At 46.3% G+C, this 20831-nt stretch overlaps 1 protein-coding gene across 2 annotated transcripts in view; it reads right to left on the minus strand.

The window, feature by feature from the left end:
• Positions 1-20831, minus strand: part of GRIK3 (glutamate ionotropic receptor kainate type subunit 3) — a 245760-nt gene that overhangs the window by 88338 nt on the left and 136591 nt on the right. For both annotated transcript variants that reach the window (XM_064281738.1, XM_064281739.1), the window contains exon 2: positions 5362-5538. In XM_064281738.1, coding sequence (XP_064137808.1) covers positions 5362-5538 — 177 coding nt within the window. The remainder of the gene's footprint in view (positions 1-5361; positions 5539-20831) is intronic.

Consider the following 20831-nt stretch of genomic DNA (forward strand, 5'->3'; position numbering starts at 1 on the left):
AAGGACCAGACTTACTGGCCTGACAGAGACTGGAGAAACCCCAAGACAATGGCCCCTGGATACCCTTTTAGCTCAGTAATGAAGTCACTCCTGAGGCTCACCCTTTAGCCAAAGATTAGACAAGCCCATAAAACATAACGAGACTAAAGGGGCACACCAGCCCAGGGGCGAGAACTAGAAGGCAGGAGGGGACAGAAAAGCTGGTAATAGGGAAGGAACCCAAGGCTGAGAATGGAGAGTGTTTACATGTCGTGAGGTTGTTAACCAATGTCATTAAACAATGTGTGTACTAATTGTTTAACAAGAAACTAGTTTGTTCTGGAAACCACCTAAAGTCCAATAAAAAAAACTGTGGTATGTTCACGTAATGGAACACTATACAAGAATGAAGCTCAGTAGGTTACTGTTACGTTCAACGTGACAGATGACTCTCACAGATAAACTATACAGTGAAAGAAGTAAGACTCACAGAAGTGCACACTGGATGATTTTATTTATGTAAAGTCCTATAACTGGCAAAAACTAGTGTATGACGATTGTATTGAGAACAATGGCTACCTCTGTCAGGTAATGACTGGGAGGGGCACAAGGAAGGCTTCCGGACTGCTTGCAATCTTCTGTACCTTGATTTGGGTGGTAGTTACAGGGGTGTGGTCACTTTGTAAAAACTCATTGAGTGCTTTATTTATGATTTGTGCATTTTTCCTTTTTATGCTATACTTAAGAAAAAGCGTTTAGAAAAAAAATCCCCACTTTTCTTGAGGTAGCCTGACTGCGTTACTATTCCTTATAACCAAACACTCTTCATCAAGCCAAGGCTCCAATCTCCCTTTCCTGCACTCTCTCCTGTAACTCCCAGGCCAGCAGCTGTTGCTTTAGTCACGCTAGATAGAAGCCCTACGCCTGCCTTGCCTACCTTAAGCTCCCCAACACCTGGCACAGTGCCTAGCACACAGTGTATAAATGCCCTCTGCAACATAACTGTCTTAAAATGCTATCTTGACACAGTTTTGAGGCCCCTTCTTGAGCAGCTCATTAAGTCCACTCTCCAACCACTTCCCTTTATCAGGTTCTTACACTCCTGGGCCACTATGCACCCATCCTCATTGCCCCAGGGTCAGGTGCCCAACAACTAGGGACAGCCCCTGTGCCCCCTGAGCCTGCAGAAACACTCAAAATGCCCAATCCCCTGGAAGCCCATGAAATATGGCTAATCCCAGCCTACTTGCCATTCATAAGCCAATTCCGACTTGTTGCCTTGTTCCTGAGTGGCACTGCCTATGTGGCACTGCCTGCTGTGCCTCCCTGTCAATGGGAACTGTGAATATAAAAAGCCTGGTTACTTTTTGTGGCCTCCTTGACTCCTCTTTCCTGTGTTGCACCTGACTTGCCATCCCACGAATCTGTTAGAACCTCCTCCCCCAAATAACTTTTGCTTTCCACTCTACTTTCTGCCTTACCCTGTGCCTTGTTCTTTCTCATCATCCTTCAGAAACTCAGCTCAAACTTCTCCTCCTCCAGGAAGCCCTCCTGCTTGTGCCATACCACTCATGTGGTTCTTTCCCATCTTCCATGTGTTCTCACTATTGGTACTATGATGTAGCTTCCTCTCCCACTGGGCATGGTCTCCTGAAAGGCAGGGCCTTGTCTCCTGCAGGGACTGTAAGGAGCGATTCTTGGTAGAAGGGTCTGACACACTAGGACTTCATTCATTCATTTACCCAGCCAAATCACCAACAGTCATTGTGTGCCTACTGTGTGCCAGACCCATGCTAGGTTCTGTAGAATGGCAGGGCAGTCTAGCAGGAGAGATGGGCAATAATCACATAATCACACACACATACACACAGACATCCAGGGATCAGGCTTGTGAAGGCAAAGTCCAGAGTGTTATGAGATGGAAACGGGGAGACCTGACCTCATCTGGGGGCTGGGGGAGGGCTTCCCTGAGAATGAGGAGTGTGAGGACAGAAGGATGATTTCGCTAGACAAAGGGTGGGGCAGGGGCAGAACGCGGAAAGGGGCTCCAGGCGGATGGAACAGTACGTGCAGGTGGGAGAAAGGACGGCACCCTGAGGGGCGGCAGGTTCTAGAGGGCAGCTTCTAAAACCCAGAGGCTAGGGAGCGAGGGGCACCGGTGGCTGGGAGGTCAGTGGGGGTTGACTGGACAGGCCCTTGTGGGCCCTGAGGATGATGTGGGGAAAGCAAGAGGAAGCTGGGATGCCTCCTAGGACATTAAGCAAGGCCTGTGATCTGGTGTGAGGTGGGAAGGGGCTGTGGCTTTGGCCACCTGGAAGCCCAGGGCTGGACTTCCTGGGAGCTGGGAGTTTCTGGCTTGAGCCTGCTTACGACAACCTGGCAGTTCCCCACAGAGGGGGACTGTAAGTTCCTTACTGGGGGAAGTGCCCTGGGGTAGCTGCTGGGCTGGGGAAGGTCCCTGTGCTGAATCACACATGTACCTCCAGAGAGTCATTGTATTATGTTAGTGATTTCTTGAAAAAATGGACAGATGATCCAGCCTAGCCCTTTGGGGGCAGTTGTACCCACGTGGGCCTCTGCGTTTTGACTCCAGGTGTTCGTTCAGTGTCCTGATCTTGTTACTGAACGGTTGTGGTTGAGTTTAGTCATTTTTAGCTAGGTGAGGCTGGGCAGAGGATGTCAGCTTGGACTCTCAGAAGGGAGCTGGACACCTCGCTGCTCAGTGTGGCTGCAGGGGATGCTGGGAAGACAGCGGGGAGCACCTAGGGAAGAAGAAGGGCACACCAGCACCGAGAGAGAGTGGCAGGTAAACGAGCACCCTTGGAGGCTAAGCCAGGGTGTGGTCTTTGGCCTGTGTGCAGGTTGGTGCTGAGACTCAGGGAAGTGGCCTCAAAAATGTCGGCAGAAAAATACTCAAAATCGGGGCCCTCTGAACTTCAGCACACAAGGCAAGGAAGGGCCAGGCAGGCGGGGAGGGGCCAGCCTTGGGAAACACCTGTAGGACTCAGGGCTCTTGCCTGATGGCTCAATACATGGAGGGCAAGGCTGCCAAGGGTAAATAAGAGCAAACTCTTCTATGGTACCTACTACATGCCATACACTGTTCTAAGCACTTCACAGATACCAATTAATTTAATCCTCACAAGGCATAGTGGTTAAGTGCTACGGCTGCTAACCAAAGGGTCGGCAGTTCGAATCTGCCAGACGCTCCTTGGAAACTCAATGGGGCAGTTCTACTCCGTCCTTTAGGCTCAGTATGAGTCAGAATCGACTTGAGGGCACTGGGTTTGGGTTTAACTCTAAAAGGTGTGCCGATTTTGTACATGAGGAAACTGAGGCACAAGGTATTTTGCTCAAGGTCACACAACTAGCCACAGAGTTTCTAGGAAGTCCAGGTGGTCTGGCTCTGCGCCCAAGCTCTTAACCACCATGCTAGGCTGCCTTTCTGTGCAGAGACGCCCACCCATACTGGGGCTTTGGAAAACAGAACCGGCTCCAGCACCTTGGCATGTCTGAACCTGGGAGCCCAGGAGATCAAAAGCCCTGGCCTGGAAGAAAAAGGTCCTTGACTAGATACTGGAAACCGCTTAGAATGACTGAGGACCCCTGCAGATGGGCCTCATCTTCCCAAGACGTGTGGATGGCACTGTCCTCTAAGCTCAGCTGGCAGGGGTGCTGGGCAGTGATACTCACGCCCCCATGGCCCATTTTCACATCACTTATTCGTTGACTTACTCAACAGTCATTCCACGGAGCACGTCTTCTAGGTGCTAGGAGTATCTCGATTAACTGAGTCTTTGTTTCAGTGGTGTTGGGGAGAAAGGGAAGGACGTTGAACACATACAATAATTTAATTACAAACTGCGATAAGGGCTTTGAAAGGGAAAAGCAAGGGGCCGTGACAGCATATTATAGGAAAGATGCCCTGGTCTTCCCTGGGAATGATTTCCTTAGGCCTGTGGTTTTCAACGAGGTTCCATAGAGCCCCAGGGTTTTAAGGGGGTTATTTTCAGAGTGATTTAAGCCCTCAAGTCAAATTTGAATTAAAAAAAAAAAAAAAAGTGTGTGTGTGTGCAGGTGTGTGTATGAACTGGATTTCCTGGGTAGTGTAAATGGTTAATGCTTTTGGCTGCTAATCAAAAGGCTGGAGGTTTGAGTCCACCGCAGAGGCACCTCAGAAGAAAGGCCTGGCAATCTACTTTTGGAAAATCAGCCACTTAATACCCTATGGAGTGTAGTTTGACTCTGACAATGACACACATGGGGTAGCCATGAGTTAGAATTGACTCACTGGCAACTGGTTTACCTATGAACTATACATTTAAAAAAAAAAAAAAGCAGTAACAAAAAAGAACTCTTGTATCCTCAAATGTGTTATATACATTGCAGACTGTTAGCTCATTCAGGTATTGACAAATTACCTTTTTTTTTTGTGAGGATCTTGGAATAAAAGAGCCCTAGTGGCACAGTGGTTAACAGCCCGGCTGCTAACCAAAGGTCAGCAGTTCAAATCCACCAGTTGCTCCTTGGAAACTCTATGGGGCAGTTCTACTCTATCCTAGAGGGTCGCTAAGACTCAGAATCAACTCAGCGGCAATGGATTTGATCTGTTATGGAATAAAGCTCACCAGTCATTTCTGTGCGGTCATTCAAGTTTATTGTAAACGTGTCACTAATGAGGAACGATGCAGACCAATGTTTTCATTTTATTTTTTCAAATTCAAGGGTTCACATGTTGGGCCAATTTGTTTAGCTGGATTCACTATCACTTATTTTTTACAAATTATGATTATTAGCAGCCAAAACAAAATATAAAAACATATTGAATGCTGAGGCCAATATCAGGCTTCAAGTACCATAGTCTCAGAGGTCAAATTGTTCAAGTACTATAGTCTCAGAGGTCAAATTGTTGCAGCCACTGAAGCAGCTTTGTTGTTTTTTAAATGACAAGTAAATTTAAGATATCTAAACATATACATTATCTGTATTTTACATATTGATATTCTGGGTAGGATTTCAATTTAAGAAAATCAAGTTTGAAAATGCCTGCTCTGGAGGTGACGGAGACCTGGGCTGCCTCCTTGCTATTCCCTCCCCAGGTCATTCTCAGGTTCCCCCACATTTCCACCCCCACCACCTTCCCAAGGCCCTTCATTCCCTCAAGGCCAGTGGCCTAGGAACTCTCAACGGACAACCCATTACTCCAGGGGGAAGACACAGCCTGAGGCAGAACTAGGACAGAAGCAGGTCCTCATACCAGGAGGAAATGGCTCTGAACCCCAAGCCTACACCAAGCTCTGGCCCCTTTTCCAGAACCCTGTAGAGCAAACAGCCCTACCTTTCCACAAGGGGAAGAAAACTAAGCTGAGGCTGCACACTCACCCTTCTTGGTGGCTTCAAAGCTGTCGTGAAAGTGGATCCTCTGGATGTCGTAGGTCAAGGTTGTGTTGGGCAGCAGAGTCCTGTTCCTGTTGATGATGTTGGCAGAAAATCGAAAGGCGTGTTCCTCCGCGTTCATGACCTGGGCGTTGGGGCCATCCGCATACTCAAAGATCCCTCCTGCGGGAGACATGAAAAACTGTGTGTGGGAGGGGTGCGGGGGGCTCTAACAAAGATGCGTAGCTCTGAAGGTTTTATGGGCAAGGTTTTTCCCCCTAAATGTTCAATAATACCCTAGATAATTCTCATACATAGAAATTGTGCTGGAGCATAGGAAATATGAAAATGTGCCTAGTTCATTTCACTCAGCTATCAAATTCCTGAGAAAATTCTCAGTAGAGTGCTGGCAAATGGAATCTACCAGAATATTACAAGGATAACATACCGTGACCACACAGAGTTTTATTCCAGGAATGTAAGGGTAGCTCGATATAAAGAAATCTATGAATATCATTCCGTCACATGTTCAAAGAAGAAAAAAACATATGATCAACTCACAAAATTCAGAAAGGCATTTGATAAAACCCAATTTCTACCACTGTTAAGAATGTTTAATAAAACAGCACCAGAAAAGATACTTCCTCGAAGCACCTTTAGCTCGAATCAACCGTCAATATTACACTAATGGTGAAACGCTAGAGACATTCCCATTAAAGAACAAAAACCAAAAGCAGGGGAGGGGGAAGAATTCACACTCACTCCATTAACCACTGACATAAGAAAGAAAAAAGAATTAAGAGGCACAACTATTGGAAAGACAAGATTCTTACTTGCAAATGATATAAACGTCTCTCTCAAACCCTTAAGATAATCTTCTAAACATGAAAACTAGTCAGAGGTACTCAGAGAGTCAAGTTAAAGGATGAGTTCACGCATGTCTCTTTATATCAGCAACCACCAGTAAGAAAACTTAATGGCAACACAACTGCCTTTACAATATCAAAACATACTCGATAACGAATAATAAGCCAAACACGAAGTATACAATTCCACTACTTAAAAATGACAAAACCAAAAACACTTTCAGGGAGATACGTAAAAGCAGACTTAAACGTCGTGTTCCTGAATAGTAAGGTTCAAGGGTAGAGGTGTCAATTTTCTCCAAATTAGCTTTTCAGTTTAGTGCAATTCCAATCAGAATCATGAAGAGATACTTCTTTTGCTTGATAAGATGACTTTAAAATGCATCTGGAAGGCTAAACAGGAAATAAGAGCCAAGACATGTTTTAAAAAGAATGATTAGAGGTGACTAGTACGGCCAGATTTTAAAATGTATCAAAAGCCCAGTAATTAAAACTGCGTTATAACGGCATCTGAAAACACAGACAGACCCATGGAACGATATTAAAACAATTCGGAAGTAGACTCATGATAAAGGTGGATATTTTTAATCAATAGGTAAAGGATTAATTATTCATTAATCATGCTGAGATAATTATTCAGTTATTTGGGAGAAATTTAAGTTCCATTCGAATCTTAATCCACACATTACAATAAATTCCAGATGGCTTAAAGATTAAATGGTAATAAAGTAAGGGAAGAAGGAAGGAAAACACAATAAAAGTACCAAAAAAGGAAATACAGATGAATATGATACAATATTGTGATGGTGGAGGATTTTCTAAGCATTTCAACAAAGGCAGAAACCATAGGAGAAAATTAATATCATCACAGAAATAATATAAAATTTCTATATCTCAAAATGACCATAAACAAAATTAAAAGGCAAACAACAAACTTGAAAAAATATTTGTCACATAGGGCAGCATAAAGGTTGCCGTTCATATTTTATAAAAGGCACTTAAAGCGCAGCCAGAAGAAAGAGAAATATTTCAATAGAAAAATGTTAAAGGACAAGTGTGGATGTTTCACAAAAGGAAAAGAACAGTACAGATAAAGTACGAACATATAAAGAAATGTGCAACCTTGCTAATAATCAAATAAATGCAACATAAACCAACATCAATATCTCATTTTTTTGCCCATCCAATTGGCAAAGATCTAGAATAACGTATAGCACCCAGCTGCGGCGAGGGTATTTGGAAACAGGCATTTGCGAAGCTGTTGGGTAAGTGGAAACTCATACATCTAGCCTCTCTTGATGGCAATTAGAAAAAATATCAGAAGACTCAACACTTCAGTTTCTATGAATTGACTCCAACAACAATGAACACACATCCCGTATCGCAATCATGTTATTTACAAAAGAGGGGAGACCACAGAGATCTTCAAGGTCCAGCACCAGAGAAACAGCAGCTACATTGCAGTATACCCACATAGTAACAAAAATCTAACGATGTGGAAAGTATCGACGATACATTTTTAAGTGAGGACAAAGCCGACAAAGCACGAGGTGCAGTAGGGCCCCAACGTCAGAGGAGGAGGAGGAGGATGAAGGTGGATAGGCATTGACGTAAGACATCCAAAAACAATACAAGTGAATAGTCCTGTGTGGTGGATGGCAAGCTATTTTTATTTTGTTTCTGTGTTTTTCTATATTTTCCAAATTTTATAAATAAATGCTTATTCTTTTTTAAAATTAACTGTGTTGAAGTACTATTTACATTTCACAAAATTCACCTGTTTAAGTGTACAATGATTTTTAGTAAATTTACCAAGTTGTGTGAACATCGTCACAATCCAGTTTTAGAACCTGTCCATCGTCCCAATAAGATCCCTCACGCCCATTTGCCTAATCACTGTTCCCACTCCTGCCCTAGGAAACCACTCATCTACATTCTGTCCCGAGCCATTTGCCCTTTCTGGATATTTCCTATAAACAGAATCATGCAATATGGAGTCTTCTGCATCTGGCTTCTTTCATTTAGCATAAGGTTTCTGAGGTTTATCCATGTTGTTGCATGTATTAGCACTTCATTCCTTATTACTGCTGAGGAGTTTTACTTTGTGTGGATATATCACATTTTATTGATCCACTCACCAGTTGATGGGTATTTGGGTTGTTTTAATTGCTATGAAATTAAAACAAAACAAAAAACGGTGAATGTTTTTAAAAATGAACAAATAAACGCCCCTCCCCAGAGTACAATGGCAGGCTTATAATTTGTAACATGTAAGCATGCACGCATGTGAGTCCGTGTACGTCCACATGCTGAGCACACGCGTTAAGAAAAAGACAGAAGAATGCACATCAAAACGTTAAGAAGAGTGTTTTTCTCTGAGTAGCAGGGTTATGGCTGACATTAATTTCCTTCTTTATGTTTTTCTGTATTTTCAAAAAGTTCTGCAGTGAACATGTGTTATATTTCTAATCAGAATAACCATCATGCGATTACGTGTATGTGTTTGAAGGAAAATAAATGATCAAAATACCATATGACACAGTAATTTCATTTCTAGGAATATAAATTTAGAAGAAATTAGAGATACAAAAACACATTTATGTATAAGGATATTCTTAACATAATATTGAAAAAAAACAGAAACAACTTAATGTCCAAAAGCGGGATATTACTCAATACATTAGAACTCATCCATATGACAGAACTGCTAGGCTTTGACAAGCAAGGTATAGGATGACATGATACGGTGCCCAGGATTGGCTTCAAAATAAGATGCGAGAGGCGGGCGTGCAGGGGGTGCAGATGGGGCAGGGAGGCCATGGGTTGATGGTTGTTGGGACCAAGTGATGGGTACATGGGGGTTCATTATATTATTCCCTCTACCTATATATATTCCACCACCCGTCTGTCGGTTTGTTGTACTGTGGGGGTTTTCATGTTGCTGTGATGCTGGAAGTTATGCTACTGGTATTTCAAACATTAGCAGAGTCACTCATGAAACTCAAGTTTCAGCAGAGCTTCCAGGCTAGGACAGACTAGGAAGAAAGGCCTGGTGATTTACTTCTGAAAATCCGCCAATGAAGATGCTATACGTCACAACAGAATATTCCAATGTAGTACTGGAAGATGAGTTCCCTAGGTTGAAATTCACTCAGAATACACGCTAGTAGCAACAACAGACCCGAGTATGCCATGACTGTGAAGACGATGCAGGACTCAGCAACATTTTGTTCTGTTGCATATGGGGTCGCCATGAGTCAGCGCTGACTTGATGGGAACCAGCAACACTTGTATACTACAGATATGCCCCATACTAAAACATTCTTGAAAATCATGATATAAACAAGATAAAAATAAGAAATCATGGTATTGCCATCAGAAAAAAAAAGACACAATTGATATTATTTGCAGGTCCTTATTATCATTCCCTCAAAAACTCCAGAGAGTCAAGTGAAAACCTAGTAGAAACTAAACAAAGAGCTCACCCAGGAGCTGGCATACAAATCCAGAAAAACCTATATAGCCTTCTCATATATCAGCAATAAAGAGTTAGAAATTATAATAAAAAAAGCGACCCTATCCACAAAAGCAACAACAAAAAAATAAAATACTTTACAATAAATGTGCAATTCCTATAACAAGAAAACTACAAAACTTTACTGGCGGACATAAAAGAAGACTTGAATAAATGGAGAGACATAACTTTCTCCTGGAAGGGAAGGCTCAATATTGTAAAGATGTCAGCTTTCCTCACATTAATTTATAAATTTAACGCGATTCCAATTAGAATCGAAAAGGACATACCAGAAGGACATACTCCAAAATGTTAACAGAGATTCTCTCCAGAAAGTAAAAAGGTAATGGATCGCTTTTGCTTAATGCTTCTGTGTTTTCCAAATTCTCTGCTTTGACCAAGAGCTTTGGTAATAGAGGGGTAAAATATTTTTTAAAAATGTTCACAAACAATACACAATGATGTAGAAAATGCTCGTGGTCCTGCCCCCCAACAAAAGGCTACAAAACAGTATTACAATATGATACCTATTTATCAAGCAATAAAAGTACATATTCACATTTACAGAAAAAAGACTGAAAGTATTTATGCCGAAATGTCACCAGTGAGTACCTCTGGGTAGAGGGCATTTATGGATGATTTTTATCTTGTTCTTTGTGTTTTCTTGATTTTTCCAACTTATTTAAAATGAATATGAATCATGTTATAATTAAACTGTTAAAACCTTTTAAAATTCTGCAAAGAGAGACTGGGGAGAGGTCTGGACATTACACATGAAAAAAATCATCCCTGCCCCTCCCAAGAGAAAATCAAAGTTCGTGGGTCAAAGAGCCGTTTGCCTAGGGCTTCACACTTTCTTCTGGCCTCTCAGACCTTGGCAGGTGGGGAGGAGAGGAGTTGTTGTTGTTAGGTGCTGTCGCATCGGTTCCGACTCATAGAGACCCTATGCACAACAGAACGAAACACTGCCCGGTCCTGCGCCATCCTTACAATCGTAGTTATGCTTGAGCTCATTGTTGCAGCCACTGTGTCAATACACCTTGTTGAGGGTCTTCCTCTTTTCCGCTGACCCTGTACTCTGCCAAGCATGATGTCCTTCTCCAGGGACTGATCCCTCCTGACAACATGTCCAAAGTATGAAAGACACAGTCTCGCCATCCTTGCCTCTAAGGAGCATTCTGGCCGCACTTCTTCCAAGACAGATTTGTTCGTTCTTTTGGCAGTCCATGGTATATTCAATATTCTTCGCCAACACCACAATTCAAAGGCGTCAACTCTTCTTTGGTCTTCCTTATTCATTGTCCAGCTTTCACATGCATATGATGCAATTGAAAATACCATGGCTTGGGTCAGGCGCACCTTAGTCTTCAGGGTGACATCTTTGCTCTTCAACACTTTCAAGAGGTCCTTTGCAGCAGATTTGCCCAATGCAATGTGTCTTTTGATTTCTTGATGGCTGCTTCCGTGGCTGTTGATTGTGGATCCAAGTAAAATGTAATCCCTGACAACTTCAATCTTTTCTCTGTTTGTCATGATGTTGCTCATTGGTCCAGTTGTGAGGATTTTTGTTTTATGTTGAGGTGCAATCCATATCGAAGGCTGTGGTCTTTGATTTTCATTAATAAGTGCTTCAAGTCTTCTTCACTTTCAGCAAGCAAGGTTGTGTCATCTGCATAAGCAGGTTGTTAATGAGTCTTCCTCCAATCCTGATGCCCCGTTCTTCTTCATATAGTCCAGCTTCTTGGATTATTTGTTCAGCATACAGATTAAATACGTATGGTGAAAGAATACAACCCTGACGCACACCTTTCCTGACTTTAAACCAATCGGTATCCCCTTGTTCTGTCCGAACAACTGCCTCTTGATCTATGTACAGGTTTCTCATGAGCACGATTAAGTGTTCTGGAATTCCCATATTCGTAGTGTTATCCATAGTTTGTTACGATCCACACAGTTGAATGCCTTTGCATAGTCAATAAAACACAGGCAAACATCCTTCTGGTATTCTCCGCTTTCAGCCAGGATCCATCTGACATCAGCAATGATATCCCTGGTTGCAAGGCCTCTTCTGAAACCAGCCTGGATTTCTGGCAGGACAAGGGTTAATATTTCAACAAGGGTGGGGCCATGTCTGGGCCACTGAGACCCAAGCACCAGGGATTATGGCTCAGCCTGAGTACGTCCATTGTTCAGTTCCACAAACAGCCACCACTCTCTGCCATGCACCAGCCTGTCCCTGGGCTAGCTCAGTGCAAGAAGCTATGGATTCCTCAGGATCTCCCCGGCCAAAGAAAGGGGGCTATGGAACACATAACTCATCTGGAGGCAGCCAGACTGTCTCTTGGGTCGGGGTACCATTTTTTGTCTGGAGGGAATTCTCAGAACGTCTATCAGACTATGAGGAAATAACACTCTGTCTCCCTTGGCAGGTGCTAGAGAAAGGTGTTTCCATCTCTTTAATTTAATGTAGTTGGAAGCTAAAAGGTCTGACACTCCCTCTGAGTTCTACTCAGCAGAGCAGAGGAGAAGATCATCAGGCAAACAGGCCTCAAAGCATCATTTCCTTCAAGCTGGGCATCACTCCTATGACACAGGTCTCTCTGATCCCAACTGCACTGGAGAAAGCAAAGGGCTCCCAGGGCTGAACAGGGCCTCCTTCCCTCCTCAAAGCAAGTCATTTGGAGGCATCTGTTTCCCAGGTCTGTGGAAACAGCTATATCAGTTCACCAAGAAACCATAAGCTTACCTGACAGGAGCCCCTCCTGAATCCTGCAGGGGAGGCCCTGGCCACGTGAGCTCATAGCATGGAGGAGGGAGGATGAGTGCCATGTTACCTGAGCACAGCAGGTCCAACAGCAGGATGCTGTACTAAGCATGCTCAGAGCCCTTCATGACAGGTTTGCACCTGCCTGGAAAGGGTTTTTTTTTTGGAAAGGGTAGCTCTATATCTTTCCCCACTAGGAAAGATCATGTTACAGGCGGACAGGGCAAGACTGAGAATTCATGCCAATTCTCCCGCTTCTGAAGAGGAGAGTGAAGTCCCCTACTTGAAATAAATCTGTCAAGGGGAGAATCAGGAATCCCCTTCCCCATAACGTGCAAAAATAAACCTGGTGGAGCAAGAGAATGCGGTAGACACTGTTGGTGCCCCAACCAGGGACCCTTCATGGAGTCTGTATGCCCATTCACAAGCTGCTGTGAGTGCTGGCTGCCCTTCTCTCTGGACAATTACCCTCAGTTGAAGGGAGTCACCTTGCCTAGTATGTGATGCCACCCACGTCTGCCCTGGGGGCAGCCTGGGGTAATACTGGCGTTCCAAAGGGTGGTCCCCTTGCCTCAAAGTGGGCCCCCCCCCCCCACCATGCATCAGGCAAAGGCCAGATTTTACCCAAGGTCACCGTTTTGGAAACCCTGGTGGCATACTGGTTAAGTGCTACAGCTGCTAACCAAAAGTCGGCAGTTCAAATCCACCAGGCGCTCCTTGGAAACTCTATGGGGCAGTTCTACTCTGTCTTATAGGGTCGCTATGAGTCAGAATCAACTCTACGGCAACAGGTTTGTTTTGTTTTGTTTTGTTTTTTAACTCCCTTTCCTGTCCTGCTTTGCTCACTCCCCTACAGGGTTTTCATGAAGAACACTCTTTCCCTTAACAAACCCCGTGCACCTGAATCCTTGCCTCAGGCTCTGCACCTAGGGGGCTTGACCTAAGACAGAGAGGGGCTGTCAATCCCACTTACCCATTAGTACTTTTGGAGGAGGGGAAAGGGGCACTGAACCTCATCAGCTGATAGACTGTCAAGGACTCTCCTATCCTCCCCCTTTCTGGGTCTTCTTGCCCCTGTTCCCTTCTGTGCAGGTGTCTTCTATGGCACCAACAGTGCTGAGAGCTTCAGCTCTGGCAAGGGATTGGCTGGGTTCTAATCCAAGCTCCACCCCAGGGAAGAAAGGCTGCTTGGGTTTTGGCTTCTGGAGCTGGCTCCCCGCCCCACGTGGAGGCAGCTCCCCTTTCAACTGGCTCGCTCTTCATTCTCTCGATTCCCATACATTCCTCATGCTCGTTATTTAAAGGGGCTAATAAGTAGGTTGGCATCGTTGATTAATGCATAATCTTAATCATGATTGCATAGTGTAATTGGCATTAATTTGAAGAGCCAGTTCATTATGAAAATAATTGTCACTGCTCTCAGCTTTAATAAAATGGAGCAGAGGCACCAGGGCCGCTGAGGAAATTCGGTGGGGTGTGTACGTGTGTGTGTGTGTATGTGTGTGATAGGTTCCAAAAGACGTGAGCCGAGGCGTAGCAGGGGTGCAGTTGGAACATTTTCTTCGAAAAGAATCTTGTGTGGAAGCCCAGTGGGTAAAACAAATAATAACAGTGGTAATAGTAACAGTAGTAATAAGTAATTATGGGTCTGGAATGAGGCTAGCTAGCGTTTTCCAGCCATTTCATTTAATACTCACAACAACCTCTGCAATCCTATTAGATAGAAACTATTATTGCTCCATTTTACACAAGAGAAAACTGAGGCCAGGCTACTAAGTGGCAAATTCCCTTCTGCCATCAATGCCAATGGTGCACTGGAGCTGGCTTGTACCAGCTGGCGAGAGCCAACTGTTAAATTTCCAGGAATTTTGAAAGCCAGCTGGCAGCCTGAAATCAGCTATAGTGGAGTATTTACACCACAGAAATCAGCAGACACTACAAATCAGGTTTTTGGTTTTTTTCCTGGAGAGCCAGTTTATCAGCACACCGCTGCCCAAGCCTGCTCCCATCATCTGAGCTCCTGTTGCCATAGTCCCTGAGTGGGCGCTGGAGCTCCCCAGGTCTCCACCAAGCACACGATGAAATCCACCGCTCAAATCTAACCCCTCACCTACCACCAGTTGCCACTGAGTTGATTCTGGCTCATGGTGACCCCATTTGTGTCAGAGTAGAACTGAACTCCATAGGGTTTTCGATGGGTGACTTTTCAGAAGTAGATTGGCAGGCCATTCTTCTGTGGTACCTCTGGGTAGACTTGAACTGTGAACCTTTCAGTTAGCAGCCAAGTGTCTTAACTATTTGCACCACCCAGGGACTCTAACCCCTCATCTATAGATGGTGAAACTGAGGGCCAGAGGTAGAGGGAGAGACAGAACTGGCTGTGTCCACTGGAACCTACTTCCTTCTAGCTCTTTCCACTATGATATTCTGCTCATATGTTTCCAGAAACATTCTGAGTTGCCTAAGCACAAATGTCCACATTTTTGAGATTGCTCTTTTTATCTCTGGAAATGTGACCAAATGGTGGGATTCCCTCAGCCTCCAAGGTGAGGGTGCTGTTTATGGTGGTCTCTGTCAAGCTTCATGTGACCCCAGAAACCTGGGGGAAGGATTGTCATGTCATCATCAAGGCCAAGGGTTCTGGAGGTAGCCCCCCACCCCAGACTTCCTCTGGCAGATGGCCCTAGGGATTCCCTAAGAGTAGGTGGGTGCAGGAGGCTGAGCCCCTTGCTTAAGTCACGGACCTCATGGGATGGTCTGGATCCTGTTGCGATTTCCCTTTCTCTTGGACAACTTTGTTCTCTTGAATTTGGCCCTTGTAAAAGCAGCCTAGCCCATCTGGCCCTGAGTGCCATGAGCACAGGGGATCAGGTGGGCCTGCAGAATGCTGCCGTCTTTCTGGCAGCTGTGTCCCCAGAGACACTCGTGTTCCCAGCACCAGGCCCAGGCACCATCTCTCCTCCAGGGTCTGAGTCTGCTCTTTCTTTTCTAGTCTGCTTTGTTCTTTTCCTGAAGTTTCCAAGGTGTCACGGAGATTAATTGAGATGCTGATCAGTGAGATTGTTGCTAGGAGCCTGTTCCCAGGCCCGCCTCCCTGTCGGTTCTGATCAGGGTTCTCTCCTGTCCCTGCCAGGGGCCCTGCGGCTCAGCGCACCCTGCAGGCTGGAAGAGTCAGGGCTCTGGTCTCCACTGCACCTCGGCAGCCCTTCGGGGGCCCTGGGAGAGCCTCCCAACTTCCTTCTTGGGCCTCTGTGTGCCTGTCTCAGCAGGAGAAGTCGTGGATCAGGTGGTTGGTAGAGGGTAAGCAGGAGTCCCCAGGTAGAGCAAAGGGTTAAGTGCTGGGCTACTAGCTGAAAAGTTGCTGGTTTGAACCCACCCAGAAGTGCCTCAAAAGAAAAGCCCGGCAATCTACTTCTGAAAGATCACAGCCATTAAAACCCTATAAAACCCAACCAAACCCGATGAGGTTGAGTCAAGTCCCACTCAGAGCGACTCTATAGGACAGAGGAGAACTGCCCTATAGGGTTTCCAAGGCTGTGATCTTTACAGATGCAGATTGCCACATCTTTCTCCCTCATGGATTCAAACTGCCGACCTTTTGGTTAGCAGCCAAGCGCTTTAACCACTGTGCCACCAGAGCACCTTCTTGAAATCCCTATATAGCAGTTCGACTCTGCACACATGGGGTTGCCATGAGTTGGAATCCACCTGATGGCAACTGGTATTGGGTAAGCAGTACCCAGTGGCAAAGGTCCAAGAACCTTCCTGAAGTTCTGAGCGAGGAAGGAGGGACAAGGAGATTGTGTGTCTCCTCTCTTGTTCACTCTTTCATTCATTCTGTCATTCGATAAGCAGGCTATTGTCTGACCTGTGAACAAGGCTCTGCGTTGGGCACTGGATGAGTCAGAGAGAGCTTAAACACACCTCCAGCCCTTCAGGATCTCACAGCTTTGAGGAGCAGATAAGAGGAGGGGCACAAACACTGGAATGGTGAAAACTCTCCATGTGATCAGCACAGACTAGATAGCTGGACACTCAGAACAGAGTGGATGGCTTCACGGAGGAGGCACCATTTGACCTGTTCAGAGCTGAGCTGTAGAGGGAATACGGTGGCCAGTGGGAGAGAGACTGGCCTTGGGTGGATTATCACAGTGATGAGGACTGTGCTAGGGAAGCCCAGTGGGGATGGACAGAGAGGGCCAGGCACACGCAGAGCTGCAGGGCTAGGCTTTCAAGGGGCTGGTGAACAATGGGATGATGGAGGGGTGTGGGGATCTGAGAGAGGGCTGCTTCAAAGATGACCCCCAAATTTGAACTCTGGAGTAAGACTGCCTGGGTTTGAATTCTGACTTCACTACTTCCCAGCTGTGTGACCGGGGGCACTTCTGCTCTCTGTACCTATGTTTCCTCATCTGAAAACGAGGTACTAACAGTATTTACAACAGCGCGTTACTTTGGGCGTTAAGTAGCATTAATCAGCTAAAGTGCACAACACAGGCTGTGGCACAGCACAAGCCCTTGATAACAGAAGTTATTATTATGAGGTGACGGGGAGGCTGGGGGCCTTTTACTGAGATGGAGGGACATCCAAAGAACGAGCTAGTCTGAAGAGAGGATCCACTCCCGTGAGCCTCCCAGGGGAGCCTTCTGATTGAGTTCTGGGGCCTGGTGGCAGTTGTTTTAATTGATCTGGTGATATGCGGAGCTTTGTCTGTACAACTCAGGGACGTGCAAGTCAAATATTGCAGAATCGACCGTGTAAGGAGGATAGCTTGAGGCTCTTGTGCTGCCCAGAGACCCTGATGAGGAATGGGCTGTCATCAGGCGGACGGATGAGCAGGAGAGGGCTGTGAGGGGGCTGCAGAGCAGCAGTGAACGGTAAGCGCCCTTGCCGGAGGGGCCCAAGGACCAGAGTCCTGGCTTCCCACCCGGATCTCTCCAGATGCTGAGATCAGCAGAGTCACGCCCACCTTCACACGCGCCCACTGACCGCAGAGAGCCGAGCCCCTTAGCCTGGCATTCTCCAGCCTCAGCTCCCCAGTCAAGCCTCCTCAGCCTGCTGCCTCCATGTCTCCGTCCTCTGCTTACTTGTGCTCTTTCTCGGCCTGCACTGTCTTGCCTTCTTCTCTATGTGAAGACCCCTCCCTGTTCATCCTTCCAAACCTGCCTGACATGGTTCTCCTCTGAGCCCTCTGTAGCAGAAACTGCCCTTATTCCTTGTCCCACCTGAAAGGCCATCTGCAGACATCAACGCTGCGTGCCTCACCTCCGTGTCCGCCTGAAGACACTCTGGCTGAAGGAGCAGCCCGGGAGCAGGAGACAGCCGCTACACGCGTAGGGCGTTAACATCTCAGTAGCAGCCTCAGCCAGGGAGACACGGGGGCTGGTGGACAAACACCCCAGCCTCCTTGCCCCTCCAAGGTATCACTCCCAAGCACCCTCTACAGTTTCTCAAAGGGCCCCAGCAGAATTGTGCCTCAGCTGCCCACCGCCGTAACCCCAAACCAAACCAAACCCGTTGCCATTGAGTCAATTCCGAACCCAGTCATGATCAAATCCTTTCTTTATTGGTATTTCCTTCCTTCCTTGTCTCACTTCCCCACTCCCTCACCAGGCTTCCTAGGGTCACCTCCCAAATAAAATACTCTTACCGAGCTGTGCTGCAAGGCCCACTTTGCGGGGTGGGGGAATATCCCGACTACGGACCTTCCCGGCCTCTGGATGCTTTCTCTGTGGTGTTCTCCCACACATTGTGGTGCATCCTTCAACAATGGTGCTTGGCAGGCTGTGTATGCTGAGTCGTGGGCCCAACTCCCTCCCCACCAGCCTCCTGTCTCCGGGAGTGTGGGACACACCTTGGCATCCAGGCATCTCTCCCCCCCCCGCCGCCCCCGTGCCTAGCACACTATCTCGCACAGAGGCATGCCAGGACATGCTTCTTAAACAAATACATGCGTTGGTGCATGTGCACACACACACATAATGCATGCGCACATACATGCTCTACTTGTTTAAGAAGCTAGTTCCAGTTCAAGACTTTGCTATTTAAGTGACAAAGCAGAAAACACACAAATATCCTTCGGACATCTTCAATAAAGATGCTCACGCAGGAGACACTCTGCTCCTGCAGTTTTCATAGCCCTCCCCTGCACTGATGGGCTAGGCCAGGTGAGGACACTGAGACTGAGGCACCCTCAACCATCACCCTTCCAGGCCCCTGCCCCTTGCACTGAGGGTCAGGGACCCACGTGCCTGACAATATGGCTGGGGGCTGGAGAGAGAGGATCTGGTTGTCGCTGGCCGGAGGGTGTCTTAACAACCAAACCTAATTGCAGTTCATCTCCCAACCCAGGGTACCTGCTCCACAGTGGTGCCAACATTGAGGAGAGAGCCCTGCTTCCAGCAGCCCCTTTGCCCAGCTGCTCGCCCATACACCTGCCCTGAGGATGCTGGGAGGCTGGCTAAGGCCACTCCGGAAATGGAGTGGGCAGAGCAAGGGTCAAAGGGAGCAGAGCCTGTGAAATGAATGGAGGAGAACAGAGCCTGTTCTGCGTTATTACTCCCATCCTTGTCTGTTTTAAATATCAATTGCGATGCAGGTTAAATACTTATTCAGATGCCTTTTAGTTTAAAAGCAAGCTAATTGATCTCTGGAGATCCTGAACGAACAGTGAAGAAGCTACATTAATTATAGAATCCTTCCACTTCTCTGTTTGGTTTTGTTGCTTCTTCTCTGACAATACCACTGGAGTGACAGGGCCTGCTGGAGCCAAAAACACATGTTGTTTTTATTAGGCTACAACATCAAATGTTGCCCCGGCAGACCGAAACTCAGCCAGTGCTGTCTGGGACAAGCTCTGCCAGGTGGAGGGCCCAGGTGCACCTCTCCTAGGTGGGAGCTCTCAGAGGCAGGCCTTGAAGATCCTGAAACTACCAGTACAGTTCAGCATTGGCCAGAATCCCTACAGTAATCTGGTCCATGGCGTCCCCTTAATATGCTCTCAAGCCTACCCACCCAGCACAAAAATAAAATCAATAAAACCAGTTGCCATTGACTTGATTATGATTCATGGCGGCTCCATCGTGTGTCAGCACAGAACTGCGCTCCAAAGGGTTTTCAATGGTTGATTTTTCAGAAGTAGAGTACCAGGCCTTTCTTCTGAGGTGCCTTTGGGTGGACTCCAACTGTCAACTCTTTGGTTAGTAGCCAAGTGCTTTACCTATTTGTGCCACCCAGGGACTTTTACCTATCTCGCAGGTCCTATCAAAAAATAAAGTAAAAAAGAAAAAAAAAAAACTTTTTAAAAGCCAACACATCTGCCTCTGAAACTGCTTCAGACCTAATTCCTGCCCACATACTCTGACTGCCCTTAGGATCTCAGCTCCTGAGTTGGTTCCCTCTCATTCAACCCTCTGCACTGGCCACCCTGGCCTTGGCATCCCTCTGGTCCCTGCCCACAGCTCCCTGCTCACCATGGGGCCTGGGTCCCTCTGCCTCATGCTCCTCGTCTAGTAACGGTAGCTTGGAATCCTATCTTCTATTCTCCCCTGCCTGGGTTGACGTGTCCTTCTCCTTTCTCTTCTTGTCCCTGGCCAGGTTCTGACCCCGTCTACTATCCTGTCTTGGGGAGAACCTTGAATGGGCACCTCTGGGTGCCAGGAAACCTCACAACTGGACCAATAAACAACATCACGATAAATGGTGAAGAAACTGAAGCTGTCAAGGATTTCATTCTTCCTGAATCCACATTCAACGTCCTTGGAAAAGCATATTGCATTGGGCAAATCTGCTGCAAAAGACCTCTTTCAAGTGTTAAAAAGCAAAGATGTCACTATGATGACTAAGATGTGCCTGACCCAAGCCATGATGTTTTCAATTGCCTCATATGTATGAGAAAGCTGGATAATGATTAAAGAAGACCGTAGAAGAACTGATGCATTTGAATTGTGGTGTTGGCAAAGAATATTGACTATACCATGAACTGCCAGAAGAAAGAACAAATTTGTCTTGGAAGAAGTACAGCCAGAATGCCTCTTAGAAGCAAGGATGGCAAGACTATGTCCAACATACTTCAGACATGTTGTCAGGAGGGACCAGTCCTTGGAGAAGGACATCATGCTTGGTAAAGTAAAGGGTCATCGAAAAAGAGGAAGACCTCAACAAGATGGATTGACACAGTGGCTGCAACAGTGGGCTCAAACACAGCAACGATTGTGAGGATGTGCAGGACTGGGCAGTGCTTCATCCTGTTGCACACAGGATTGCTATGAGTCAGAAGTGACTCAATGGCGTCTAAACAACAGGAAACTGTAGGCTGGATGCAGGAAGCCT

Source organism: Loxodonta africana, chromosome 3 (genome assembly GCF_030014295.1).
Source record: "Loxodonta africana isolate mLoxAfr1 chromosome 3, mLoxAfr1.hap2, whole genome shotgun sequence".
Lineage (NCBI taxonomy): Eukaryota > Metazoa > Chordata > Mammalia > Proboscidea > Elephantidae > Loxodonta > Loxodonta africana.